Source organism: Pezoporus wallicus, unplaced genomic scaffold (assembly GCF_028554395.1).
Source record: "Pezoporus wallicus isolate ANWC-B61680 ecotype Strahan unplaced genomic scaffold, APGP_CSIRO_Pwel_v1 contig_4309, whole genome shotgun sequence".
NCBI lineage: Eukaryota > Metazoa > Chordata > Aves > Psittaciformes > Psittacidae > Pezoporus > Pezoporus wallicus.
Window position 1 is genome coordinate 397,831 of NW_026638191.1, and position 13,288 is coordinate 411,118.

At 44.5% G+C, this 13,288-nt stretch overlaps 1 protein-coding gene across 1 annotated transcript in view; it reads right to left on the reverse strand.

The window, feature by feature from the left end:
• Positions 1-10,488: 10,488 nt before the first annotated feature.
• Positions 10,489-13,288, reverse strand: part of UBTD2 (ubiquitin domain containing 2) — a 50,567-nt gene continuing 47,767 nt past the window's right edge. Inside the window, exon 3 of the mRNA XM_057409795.1 lies at positions 10,489-11,060. Coding sequence (XP_057265778.1) covers positions 10,663-11,060 — 398 coding nt within the window. The 3' untranslated portion in view covers positions 10,489-10,662. The remainder of the gene's footprint in view (positions 11,061-13,288) is intronic.

The window sequence follows — 13,288 nt, forward strand, 5'->3', positions numbered from 1 at the left end:
TTTTATCCTCCCCAGCATCACACACAGCTCGAGCTGGGAGAGGCTGGAACCCTTTCCGGTAAGAGCAGTGAGGAGAGCAGGCTGTGGTGAGGTGGTAAAGGGTGGTGGGGTGGTAAAGCCAGGGTTACCCCTAGAGTACAACCTTGCTCTCTGACACAACCTGCAGCTCTGCTCTGGACCAGGCTCCCAGCTGACAGCCAGCGCTTGGACATGGGGAGAAAGGAGAGGAGCCAACTGTGGGATGTAGCCCTGCAAGTCATTCTGTACATGGGAGGGATGGGAAAGGACCTCTCAAAGCAGCCTTAGAGCTGGGCTGGCTATCAGTAGGTCCACGCAGCACAGCCTGAACCAAGCCAGCAGCAGCCACGTGCTCCCGCATGGCTCAGCCTCAGGAAGCACCAGGATTCTGGTATTTCCTGCAGGCGCGACTAGCAGGAGGTCACCTTTATTCTTTGGATGCAAACACCGGTTGGTATTCCATGTATTCTTGCCAAGCAGGAAATCATTGCTTGTCATCTGTTTCTAAACCTTTCTGCCCCAAAAGAGAACCATCTTGAACAGCAGCTCGTCCACCAGAGCTGCCCTTCAGCTGCCTCATGCAGACGGGGATAAAGGGATTGATTTGAACTAGTTTGAAGCCAGAATGTTTCTCTTCAATATCCAGAAAGAAGAACTTAAGGTATTCGAGGACTCTGATATTTCTGGAGATGGGGTAAAATTAGAGAAATTACAGTCAAACCATGAAAATGCCCCTAAACTCAAAGTTAATCTTTAGGATTCATTTTGCACTGCAGCCGGAGTTTTCTTCTGTTGCCTTCAGGAGCAGGTCTTTGTAACTTACCACACAGTCTGAATTGAAACTGTTTTAACAGTCAGATAGCAATAGGAATAAATGGTTTTTCGAGGGTAAACCAGGCACCTTCCTCTGTCTGAGGAGACTGATAGACAACCAGTCATTAACAGACTGTAGACCTCTCTGCCACAGCCTCACACCGTCCTCATGACTTCAGCATGCTCCAGCAGCACACTTAGCAAGACAGTCATTAGTAACCAAGGGAGATCCCTTCTCTCTTTCTTCTCCTTTCTGCTGGTAGGGTCCCAGGTTATTGTTTTTACTGAAAATTCTCCATGTCCCACCACCAGTATCCTCTTCAATTCTTTGTTTCAGGCGATTGCATCTCTCCTGTAAGCCCTGCAGGGCTCGCAGCCTGCTTCCTGTGTGGTTTAGCAGCACAGCGAGGTATCAAAGCCTCCATCCTGAGCGCAGTTCTCTGGTGCCCTCAGAGCAGTTTCCTGGAAGGAGCTGTTTCACAGCCCCAGGTTGTGTTGATCCCATCCTTTCATCTCCAGGCTGCCTGATTAAAAGGTCAGTGTTTTGCAGGAGCAGAATGGCTGTGACAGCTCCTGCTCCCCCATCCACACCAAGCTCCAGCTGTTCCAAATCATTCCAACAACTGCAAGTCATTACAAATGGTAGAGGAACAGCCATATGCCAGGGAGGAGGCCCATCGGCCTGTAACATGCTCGGGATCAGCCGGAGGCAATACTTGGAACCAATTTCACCAGTCAGTTCGGAAACCAGAACAAGTCAAGGCAATGAGAGTCCAGACTTAAGGGTCTTTCTCTGATGTATATTGTGCAAGGCTGCCTTGCTGAACTAAGCATCTACCTCCTCTCCAAAACTAGCTACTGCACTACGGGGAATTCAAGATGTTTGTAGTCTTCTGCCTTGACAAACAACGACAACAAGAGGAAAGGGATCACAAAGAGCCTCCCAGCAGGACAGCAAGCTCCTGCCACTGCCTGTTCTGTTTTCTCCATTGCACATCACCACTCTTCTGCCCAGGAGAGCACCAGAGGCTGACATCCAGTGAAGGACTGATAATACTGGGACGTCAGTCTTGTGCCTCAAAGCTCTCTCCAGGACTAAGCCTGATGGAGCGTTACCTTGCCCCATGTACTGCAGTAGGTGTTGTCTTGGTACTTCAGACACCACCTCTTCCTGTCCCTGTGTTACACCCGGTTTAGCGAGAGCCTTTCTCCCGGGTGCTGCCATTTGGCCGCACTCAAGACACACACAAAGCAAGGCTGGGTTGGAGCGGGGAAGGCTGGGCTCTGAGGCTGGAGCCACTCACACTGGCAGCTTTGTGCTCCCATGCTCTGGGCTCAGGCAGCTCCCAGCATCCGTGCTGGCAAGGAACAGCCCAATGACAGGAAACGCTCTTTGCTTTGTTAACAAAACCACCTAATTAAGGCCATGTGGACGGAAAGCAGGAGGCAGTTTAGTTTCTCTTGTTAAATATTGACTGTTTACCCTTTGGGCACAGCAATCCAGTGAATTTATTTCCCCCTCTCACCTTACACACAGGGCATCACACCACCGAGCCTCCTCCAAACTCACTGCCATTGGAGAGCTTCCCTAATGAAGCAGCGGGCCTGCAGCATAAGGGACTAATTAGAATAGACAATTCCAGTCTCCAAGCTCACCACTGACCTCCCATGAAGGGAGGCTTGGGCATGCCTGCAGGGTGGTATCCCACCTCTGGGACCTCTGCCGCTGCTGTGAGTCCAGAGAAAATAAACTGCATGGCTGAAATCCCTATTTTCCAGGATTATCCAGAGAGAGATCATAACAAACCACTCTGCAGAGAAGAGATGAGTCCAGTGCCTTTTCCATAAGATACCTTGGCATTTTTAGCCTGGATTTGGAGGGACCAGCCACCCTGAGCTTTCAGCCAGATGCTTCCTGCAGAGTCCAGAGTGACTCTGGGGTTTTGCCCTGCTCAGGGCAGTTGCCCCAGCATAAGCAGCAGCAAAATCAGATCCACAGTTAAAGATCATTTCCCTTAGTGCTGCCCCTGGAGCCCAGAACCAGGGATTAACCCACCACTGGTCAATAGGAGCACAGACCAAGCAGGACAGGCACATGGGATGAAGCTTTAGGCAACAGAAAGCAATTAGGACTTGCAATGGGGCATGAAGTGAGGGTGCAACACCCACCACGGGGCACACTAGTCATAGCATGTTACGCAATGTCATATAGTGAGATACAGGTCAATAAAACATGACACAATACAAACATTAATTATATGTTAATTAGGAATAGAAACACTGTCATCTATATAACATAGCTCTATAAAGCATACACAGATTTCTCCCCTAATGCTGTATGCTGTAGGGTATGAAGCAGCATTTCATTGCATTGCTTGTCACATTTAAACTCTTCTGCACTTTTGATTTATAATCCAAGTCCTTTTGGGGTTTCCCTGGGGACAAGTCAGCTTGGAGTTGCCCAGCCCCCTTCATACACCAAAACATGCTGCAGCTGCATGCTAAGGACAGGTTGGTGTGGTGTGGGTAAGTACACACACATGCATCACCGAGGCAGACATCCCTCTTACTACTTGAAAGTGAACAGGCTTCCCTCAGCTAAGGGATGGGTACAGAAAGCTCATACACAGTTTTACAATCCTGGTGTCCAAGGAGATCAGCTCCAACAACTTCTGTGTCCATGCTGGGGCAGGCGGGGTCTCACGGGTCTGAACAAATGGCCACAAATAAGCCCTTGCACTGTTACTTTACATATACAGTGTATATGTAAAACACACATAAATATAATTATATATATTACTTTATAGCTATAAAACATATATAATAATACATATAAGGGTGAATATGAATAGATACAGAGATTATAGAGAGATTATAGACACACACACACGTATAAAAGGAATAAAAAATACACCCAAAAATGTATTTGCATAAAAGGAAAAAAGTTCCAGGAAAGTCACAGGCTTCTTTGTAACTCACATCACAAATTAAACAGTGAAATTATGCTTGGATTTAGAGAAAACAATTGAAATGTTTAGCTAACATTGGACCAAAGAGGCCTACAAAAAATTATTCCTACTCCTCTGATACCTTGGGTAGTTAATTAAGACTATAAAAGTGGTGACTTGAATAAAGGCAATGTCAGTTAATGTAATTATAGGAGAATGACACAGATCCATTATCTTGCACTGTCCCCAGGAGCACATCTGCAGGCAGCAGATGCTGGGCACAGTAGAGGTTGATGCTGGATATCTGAGCACATCTCCAGGCATGTCTCCATGGACTGCACATCTCTCTGCAAATTAAAACATCATCAAACACCAAAATCACTGCAAAACATGCCTCTGGGCTATCAGACAGGTAATGAAAAGGTTGTAGAGCTCCAGCTCACAATTAAAAACCCTCCTGAAGACCTTTAAGAAGAAAAGCAACACTGCATTTATTTCTTAAGGCATGGCTTTTCCAGGAGTACTTTTATTTTTTCAAATGCAGGGGAAGAGAAGTTTCTTTTTTGTCTTAAATACAGGACATTGTGTACAGCATTTCTGACAGCAGGTCATGGCGGTTTGCTCTCAATGGCAGATCTTCCCTTGGCTTAGAGAAAAATAAACCACGTAATTTAACAGTCTAAAAGAGCACCTGCTTGTGCTTTGCAGCTGATTATGTGTACACACTACTGCGCTCTGTCAACCAAGAAACAGAGGCACAACATAAAATACATAATGCATTTTAAAAGTTACCTGGTGTTCACAGCATCGTTATTATTGGCCTAGAGTTCTTCATTGACTGAAGGAGCCAGAGAGGGGGGGAACAGTTAAGAAGCATGTTTAACAACAGTATATAACAACATGTTTAACAACAGTATATATGACTCTAAAGACTTTCCCCTCTAAAAGGGGAAAAAAACAAAACAAAAAAACCCATTCATGTCACTCATCCTCGTGTTGGAACTATGTATTTTGTGTGTCAGTACCAAATCTAGCACCATATCCTGCGCAATAGGAATGCTTGTTACGTGGCACACACAAACGAGCTGCATACAAAAGGTTTTACCATAAAAATGAAGATATTTATTCAAGAAGTACAAATTTGATGGTACCAGCCATCTTTGAAAGCCATTACCATGAGGCAGAGAGGACAAAAACCAAAGTTTCTTGCTCAGAGCATATGAAAGTGTCTTACAAGTTGCCAGCTAACAGAGTCATTTCAATCATTGCTCCAAAGCCACCTCCACTTTTTCAACATTCCCTGGACTTGAGAGGCACAAATAGGGTTTCTAATAAAAGACCAGTTAGTTATTTTAATAAAGCCATCAGCTAAAATTTATGTGGGTTTAAATTTCCTTAAACTGTCTCCAGCCTTTCACTGGATTCAAATTTCCTAAAGGAAAAATGGGACTTGGGAACGAGCAGGTGCAGAATTTTTGGAGCTCAAGATAAACTAAAAGTTTTAAGGCAGGAGCCAGGATTTTGAGTTCTCTATTTGCCCCATGGCTCTGATCAAATGGTCTTTGTCTGTAAATACACAAATACAGAGTTTAGCGCATAAATACCCAGCAAGCGGTCCTGCTTGGAGGGCATGAACATCTGTTTTCATGGAGAGTCCAGTGGACACGTTTCTTAGAAGTCTCCAAGTCCACATAAGAAGCCCGCTGGTTAAAACATCTCATCTTCCAAGTAGTTGACTTTTGTAGGCTCAGTGGCATGGACTTCCCCTGGAAGGAGAGCTATAGCTCCATCTCCTATGAACAAGAGCAACACCCCACGGCTACAAGAGTACCTAAGCGGATGAAATACAGAAGAGGAGAGCCATTTGAAGAACAGAGCAATCAAAAACACTTGATGAAAGGGAAAGTCTTAAAGCAGGCAGACTTGTATATACAGTCATTAACCAACAGAAGTGTTTGTAGCTGCGGATGTAATAGCAGGACATTCATCTTCTTTGGAAGAAGACAGAAGCACAGCTGCTGGGAAGTGTAACTCCAAGGCTTCCTAGGTCAGTTCACTTGCAAGGCAGAGCACCAACATCTCAGTGGGTTTGAAGCAGATTTCTTCTTGGGGAGCTCATCCCCCCACCCAAAGCAAGTCTGCTCAAACACCTTTCTCCAACAGCTCTACATCCTGCTCCAGGAGAGCACAAGCTGCCCAAGAGCTGGCAGTCATCATCCAGGAGGGAGCCAGAATTACAGGGGGACTGGCGAAGGGCAAATGAGAAGAAGCCCCTTTCTCTAACAGAGACTACTGACATTTCAACATAACAGGAGCTGAGCAGCGCAGCGAAAAAGCCAACAGATTTTTTAATGTAAACATTCTCTGCATAAGGTGCAGGGTTTTGGATGTCTGTACAGTGACACAGAAAAGAGTTTTTAAAGTAGACATCAAGAGTCAGAAATGTAGCTACCACTTTCGTTTCTGATGAAAATAGAAATGGAGAAACGTACAGCATTCAGTCCATCAACACTTACACAGCAACAATGCTTTCAAAAATCCATGGCTAAAAGCATCCCACCATTGTAACAAAGATTCTTTTTTTAATAGTTTTTAAAATGTTTTTACATTATTTACTAACAATGGATATATATGCAGAAGCATGTCATACTACAGCAATATCTTATCAATCAGCCATCTGCTTTACCAAAGGTTATGGACATTGCCATGTGTTGCCTTGCTGCTCCAATGAACCCCCCTGTTCTCTCCTCCCCAAAGCCACTTAGGAACTTTATGTGGAAGGCAAAGAGGAGCTGGGTTTTGTTTGGTTGCTCCTGGGGGAATGTTTGTTGTGGTTGTTGTTACTACTTTTAGCACTGGGGTGTCTATTAGAAAACTCAACTTACTACACTGGTGACTCACATCATTTAGTTTTCAAAAACACTTCCCAGATGCAGAGAAGCAAAGGCTTTCAGAAAACTAAACCAGTTCTTGCAGCACAGCTACTTCAAGCTGTGTTTTCTGCACCAATAAATTGAGGGGCACAAAGAGCCAAGGTGAAACTTTTGGGAGCTGGATGCTCTGAAGGAGCAGCTGTCACTTCATGGTGGAAGATGACTGTGAACATCCATCTGCAGTGCACCAAGCAATGGATCTACAGCATCTGGGGCTTTCCTGGAGCTCTGTCGCCCCAGCAGACTGCATGTTTTTGTGTCTCTCTGCCCTTCAAGCTGTTGAGGAGTGGGGACTTTCACCGTGTTATTACTTCTGGGTCAGGCAGATGCAGCAATAAGGAGTATAAAAATCTGAATCACGTCAAACAGACGTGATTACTGTCACTAACACGGTAATAAAAAAAATGTTATCTACTGGCAACAGTCCATAGCCAGAGCTAATCAGGAATGACAGAAAGGGCTGATGGGCCTAATAAGAAGTCCTATTACTCCTCGCTTGTCTGTACTTGGCATTGCAGTTCCTGGCTGTGTGTTAAGAAACCTGTTGTGTTGCTTCAGCTATGCCCAAGACACCCCATGGTAATGGCAGCACACCACCTGACAGGCCGAAAGGCAGCCCTGGCCATGCTGCCAGCAGCATTGAGCCCAAGCTCAACACATACTCTCCCTGCAAAAGAAAGATGGCCACACCAGCATGCTTCCACCCATCCTTGCTGTGAGCAGCATCCACCATGTAGACCGGCACCAATCCTCACCAAGGCTGCCAGCTCAGCAGCAGTTTAACACTTGGTCAGCCTCACTCCAGCCACGCCTACTCCACTGGTCCATTAAATGAGCCTCCTCTTCCTCCTTCCCTCCCTCCTCTAGGGCATGTGGGGAGCCCCACTGTGCCCCAGGAACCCACTCGAGTCCCACAGGAGCCCCAGCCCAATCCCCTGCAGTGGTGTTTATAGCCAAGAACATCTTGCAGGACAAAGACAATGCATTTCAGAAGTGGAAATCATTGTTCTCTCAAGGGAAATTGCAACTTCTAGTTATACACATGGGATATGTTACTCAACATGCTGTATGCCTGTATGCCTTCATTACCAATATTTTTTTAAGTATATGTTTTGAAACTTAGAAATCCTTCCTAATACAAATCCTGTAAAATTTGTTTCCTGTCTCCAGCAGGGTCCGTGCTCACCTGTCATTTTGTACAGAAGAGGATGAAAAGTCTTCACTTTCAAAGTATTTTATCACTGAATTTTTCCAGTTATACGTATGTGCTTAAGGGACAGGAGGGAGAGAGGAGGGGCTGTTAGAGAAAAGAGTATTTTAATGAACCCATTCTCTGTTCTACTCAAAGCCCACTCACAATTTGGCCTTCAGCTCACCTTGCTGCCCAACGTAAAAGCAATTAATATAAAACATAGTCATCTGTAATGGCATAATAAAACTGAACCTTTTCCAACTCAGAGTGGGGAGAGGGAAAGGAGGAGCTCTCCCTGACCCTACACACTGTAATCTCAAACCCAGTATAATTATCTGAATGAAAATAGAAAAAGAGAAAAATAATCAACAAAACGTATCCTTAAGAAAAGAAAGAAAAAAGGAAAATAGTTGTATGCACTGTAGTGTTCACAGTTACAGAGCTGTTAGCCTGGTTTGCTCCTCCTTCATCACAATCTCCCCCTTCCAGAAGGGCCTGCAGGGAAAGGACATCATAAAGACCATTAACACAGAGATGTAATTTATGCCTCATGGACAAGCAGTGTCTTTCTGGCATGAAACCATCCTTTGCCAGCAAAAATCCAAGAGAGCTTTGAGCTGTTTATAGACCAAGTACTTTTTTCCCTTGTGGAATGCAAAAGATCTTGGTGGCAAAAACACAGTATAGGAAATCAGATTTGTCTTAAAAGAAACCTTCTACAATAAAAGCCTTTTGTTACAGATTAGCATTTATCAGCTTTGAGTTACTCTTTTAGAAGAAAAGAAGAAAACCATGTCACTTTGTTGCTTACAAGAACAGGGAACTAATTTTCCTTTATACAGCTCTGCCACTGCACTTCAGTTATCCTGTACCAAAGTGGGTCTAAAGGAGCTGTCAGAAAACCATAGGCTTCGTACAACAAAGGGAGCAACAAGAAAGCTCTATTTATTTGGGGTAGGGTTGGAGATGCTTATCACATGTGGATCTGTTTTCCAACCATCAATGTAAATTCTGAGCCTGCTTCCACCTGCTGGGAAAGCCTCTTGATATTGTATAAGTGACCACTGATCAATTCTGGCTCTCTCCTGATGCTCATGGAGCAAGAACTCCCTTTGAGTCCCAGAAACTGAGTTTCAGGGAATTAATGAAGAAGCAAAAGTAACAAGTTTAAAATTGTCCCTGTAACCCACCAGTTTCTCTAGTCGATGAGAAAGAGCTGGGACAAATGTAGCTTCAGACTACTGATTCAGAGAGGGAAGACAGAAACCCACAAAACCAAGCTATTCACACCTGAATAGCATATTTGACTTTGGAAGGTTATTTCAAATCTGGCTGAAAAAAAACCAACCAAAACCAAAACCCAAGAAAACTAGAAATTGTGTTTAAAAGGTCTGATCTCGACCAAAGGCATTACCAGACAGGGGTGCAGAGCAGCCAAAGGAACACAGAGAGCATCTTTGAGGGAATAAGCAGTTGGATCTCTCACCCCCAAAATATGCTCTGATTCAGATTTTTGAGACTACAAAAGGATCTGTCATTTACTGACAGCGCTCCTCTTACATTCTGAAGGGAAAGCACTGGCTGTGAACCACCACTGTCACGCTCAGGGCTGTGGGTGCATGCTGGTAAGGATACCTCCAGTGGTCCTGGTTAGAGAGTCACCAGGGCTAGAAGACTGCTGCTGCAAAAGACACTCACACAAAAAGCTGAAAAATGTCTGCTGTCATGTCCTCCTCACCATCTTCCAGGCTTTGTGACCTCTAGGAACTGAGCAGGGGAAGTTGCAATCCATTGCATCTGGGTGTAACTGCACTTTAACCTGGACCTACTACCTTGCCATTTGACAAAGGTGATGCACCTAACACTTAAGCACAGACCAGCACATCATTCCCCTCAGCTAGCCTGGTCACAGCTTGTTTTAATGATCCAAGTGATATACAGGAATTCAACAGGCACATGCTCAGGTGCCCACGAGCCAGTAAGCTTCAGGCTAAGTCAGTCTGGTAGCAAGTAAGTTTACAGTACAGTACAGTACATGAGAGTATACATTGACTAAGTTATTGCCTAAGGCTCCGGTGGGCTGTCTTCCCAGCTCAGGAGCCCACAATGGCACAGGACTGTGTTGCCACCTTGGAATGTACAACTGCTTGGTCTGAGCATCACCAGGAACTTGAGCCCCCAGGCCAGCTCCACTGCCCAGGGCTGGCTGTGCCTTGGCAGAGCCTGGGTAAAGCCCATGAGCTAGGTCAAACCAGAAAGGATCCCTGATAACAGGCAGCACAGGACCTACCCAGAGCAGCTGAGATTCTTGCATGAAGTGTACGTGGTGCTGATATGAAATGTTATCAACTGATGAAGGCTTTGTTTTGATTTTTAAATAAAAGTGCTCTCTGTTGCTCTGGTTCCATGGATCAGGACATCACCTACAGTTTGAAGAATCGTTACATACTTGTATTGTTTAAGTGAACGACAATCTCCTCCCTCCCTCTTTTACCTCCTCTCTCTTCCCTTCCCGCTCTTTCCTTTGCACTTGCCCTGTGCTGCTTGCTGTTGTGTTAAATATGAGATCAGGCAAACCCCGAAGGCCAGTTTACATATTCATATTTTGTTTTTGCAGCTCTCCATCACAGATGGAATTTTTGCTGGTCATTTCTTGGAACTAAGCCATTAGCAGGACAAACCAAAAGAAGAGAGGGCAGTAAAACAAACCCCATGACAGAGATGGAGGCTAGAAGAATCAATAAACAAGAAACAGAAATCAGTTTTCCACCGGGGTGGGATTTGCTAAGGGCTGGCTCACAATGACTTGCACCACGTAGTCCTTTGGGATTTTCAGCTCCTCCAGTTTCATTTTGTCTGCCAGTGGCCTGCCTGAGAAGAACCAGCGCTGGCTTCCGGGCTCCACTCCCTCCACTGCGTGCAGCCGCCTCTTCATGTGGTACACCGTGTCCATGCTGCGGACCATGAGTTTGAGGTCTTTGCCTGTGGACAGGCGCAAACGGAGCTGGCATTCGTGTCCTGAATTGGGTGGGGGATCAGGAATATCCAGAGTCTCCAGATCACCCTTCTCCTCTATCATGTTGATAGGTGGGGCGAGGCAGTAGACGGGAAGCTGGTACCGGTTGCCCAGTTCATCGTAACACTCTGTAAGAGCACCTTTAGGAGATAAGAGAGGGGGAAAAAGATGAGTATGAATGCATTTCACATTTAACACTGGAGCGGTCATGCTTGGAAGCACTTGCCCTACAGCTGAACCACCCGAGTGAAGAGGTCTGAATTCAGGCTTTAAAGGACTGTTACAAAAATCTTAACTTTTCATTAAAAATTGCTTCACCTTGTTTCCTTATGGAAACTTGGGGTTGAGTTAAAAGCACCTCCCCGATAAACCAGGATAAACTTCAAAAGCAGCAGGAAGAGATGAGAGAAGATGAAGCTCTCCCCATGTGACCTTTAAAAGAGGAATATTTCTCTGGGAACACAGCCCAAGGTTCAGGGAACACATGTACCCATAAAATGCTACTTGGATGAATTACATGATCCCAAACCCAAGCTCTGAATAGGCAAAATAGCAAATACCAAAGGCAAGAGACCACTGTGAATGAAAGGTTTTGTAACTTCTCAAGCATTCAAAACTTGCTGAAACGGTTTCATATAGGACCCATGTTTTAGTGAGCACTGCCAGAACAAACATGACCACCCAAGTTAGACAACTCTGCGGCTCAGTTTGGAGCACGGTGTCACCACCACAGCAACAACACCCACCCATACTTTATAGTTGCACAGCATCTGTAACTCCCATATTCAAAGCCCTGAAGTTTCAAAAGTGATTTGTATTTCTCCAGACTCCTAAGAACTTCCTTGGGATAATCTGGGTGTTCATGTTAGAGACGACTGGCCAGCTGTGTGCTGCCTTCACACGGCATTCCGTCTTACTGAAAGGGTACAACACGCACAAACAGCTCAAGAATTATAGCACTTACCGAAGTAACAAATGCAAGATGACTTTTTCCCAGTATGAGGCACACTTTATAAAGATATTTATTACCGAGATAGATAGATATGCCCTGCAAAAACAGCAGCACATTTTTCATATTTTAAGAGTTACAGAAGGCTGAGAGCAGAGCCCTGCTGCAGACAGCACAACTCACCTCTTGCAGCAAGACACGAAATCGAGATGCTGTGAAAGCCGCATCCTAAATCACAGCAGAAATCCCTTCTCACTGTGGTTAACCCCCTCCAGATATTCAACCCTCCAAGCAAACGCTTTTCCCGTTTTGAATTTACCTGCTAAAACAAACTTCCACATTTTTGCCCCTAGAGGGGGCACATTCCCTTGCAAGATCACCCATCCTTTTGTAGGCAGAAATGTTTGAAGAGGAGCCAAGTCCTTCAGCTACAGAATAAGTAAAAAACTCTTTGACTCGGCAGTTCTGCACACAACTGCTTCTTGTTAGAAACTAAGGGCGGCTCTTTGAGTTGGAGGTTTTTCATGCTGTCAGGGAGCTGTCTTAAACTTGCCTGTTTGATCAGCACAATTACTGCAATATAAAATTCTAACTCAGGGATGTACTGTTGTCACTCAGCCCACTGTGACAGCAGCATCTTGTGCTGCATCTTTCTTTTAGACAGAAGCACCCCTTTTTTAAGGATAATCTGTATGGATGAAAACACACAGAGGAAATCTCTGGCTAAAAAAATCAATGTTCTAGGTGCAGCTGCTTTTGGAGCTTTTCTGTTTGCACAGGTAGCACCAAGGCAGCTAAGCCCTGAGATTTAGTGAGAAAACAAAACAAAAGAAGAAATCCAGAAAAAAATACAGTTGTACCACTCACTGCAGTCCCATATCATCTATGAATTTTAGAGCTAATCAGCTTTTATCAAAACTGTATTGGATCTATACCTTCCATGGTGCTTTGTGTTATACAGACTAAAGCCCAAAGTTCCCATACTTCAGTTTTACCTTACAATGTTGGTTTCATTCTGTACGCCTGATCTATTTAGTAAATGTCACAGTATTAAATTCTGGATCACATTCATAGAAACAAATAGATGTTGTTTGCTGATAAAGAAACATCCAAACTTCAACAGCCTTTACATTTAGCCAAAGCAGCTGAACTTGTATCTGTCTTCAAAAGCCACTATCTTAAAAGAATGCTCCTACTTTAGAATAGTGTATCAAAGAGTTAATTTTAGATACCGTGGGGTAAGTTTGCTAAGGAATTTCTTCATCATTTACATCCTTGCCCAGCTGAACTAACATCAAGGTCAAAGCATATGCTATAAACACCGGATTGCTTAATCATAATCAGATAAGCAATATTAAAAAATCCTCTGAAACAGAAGCTAACTTGGAGGTCTGTCTTAAAAAAAATAAAAGACCAAAA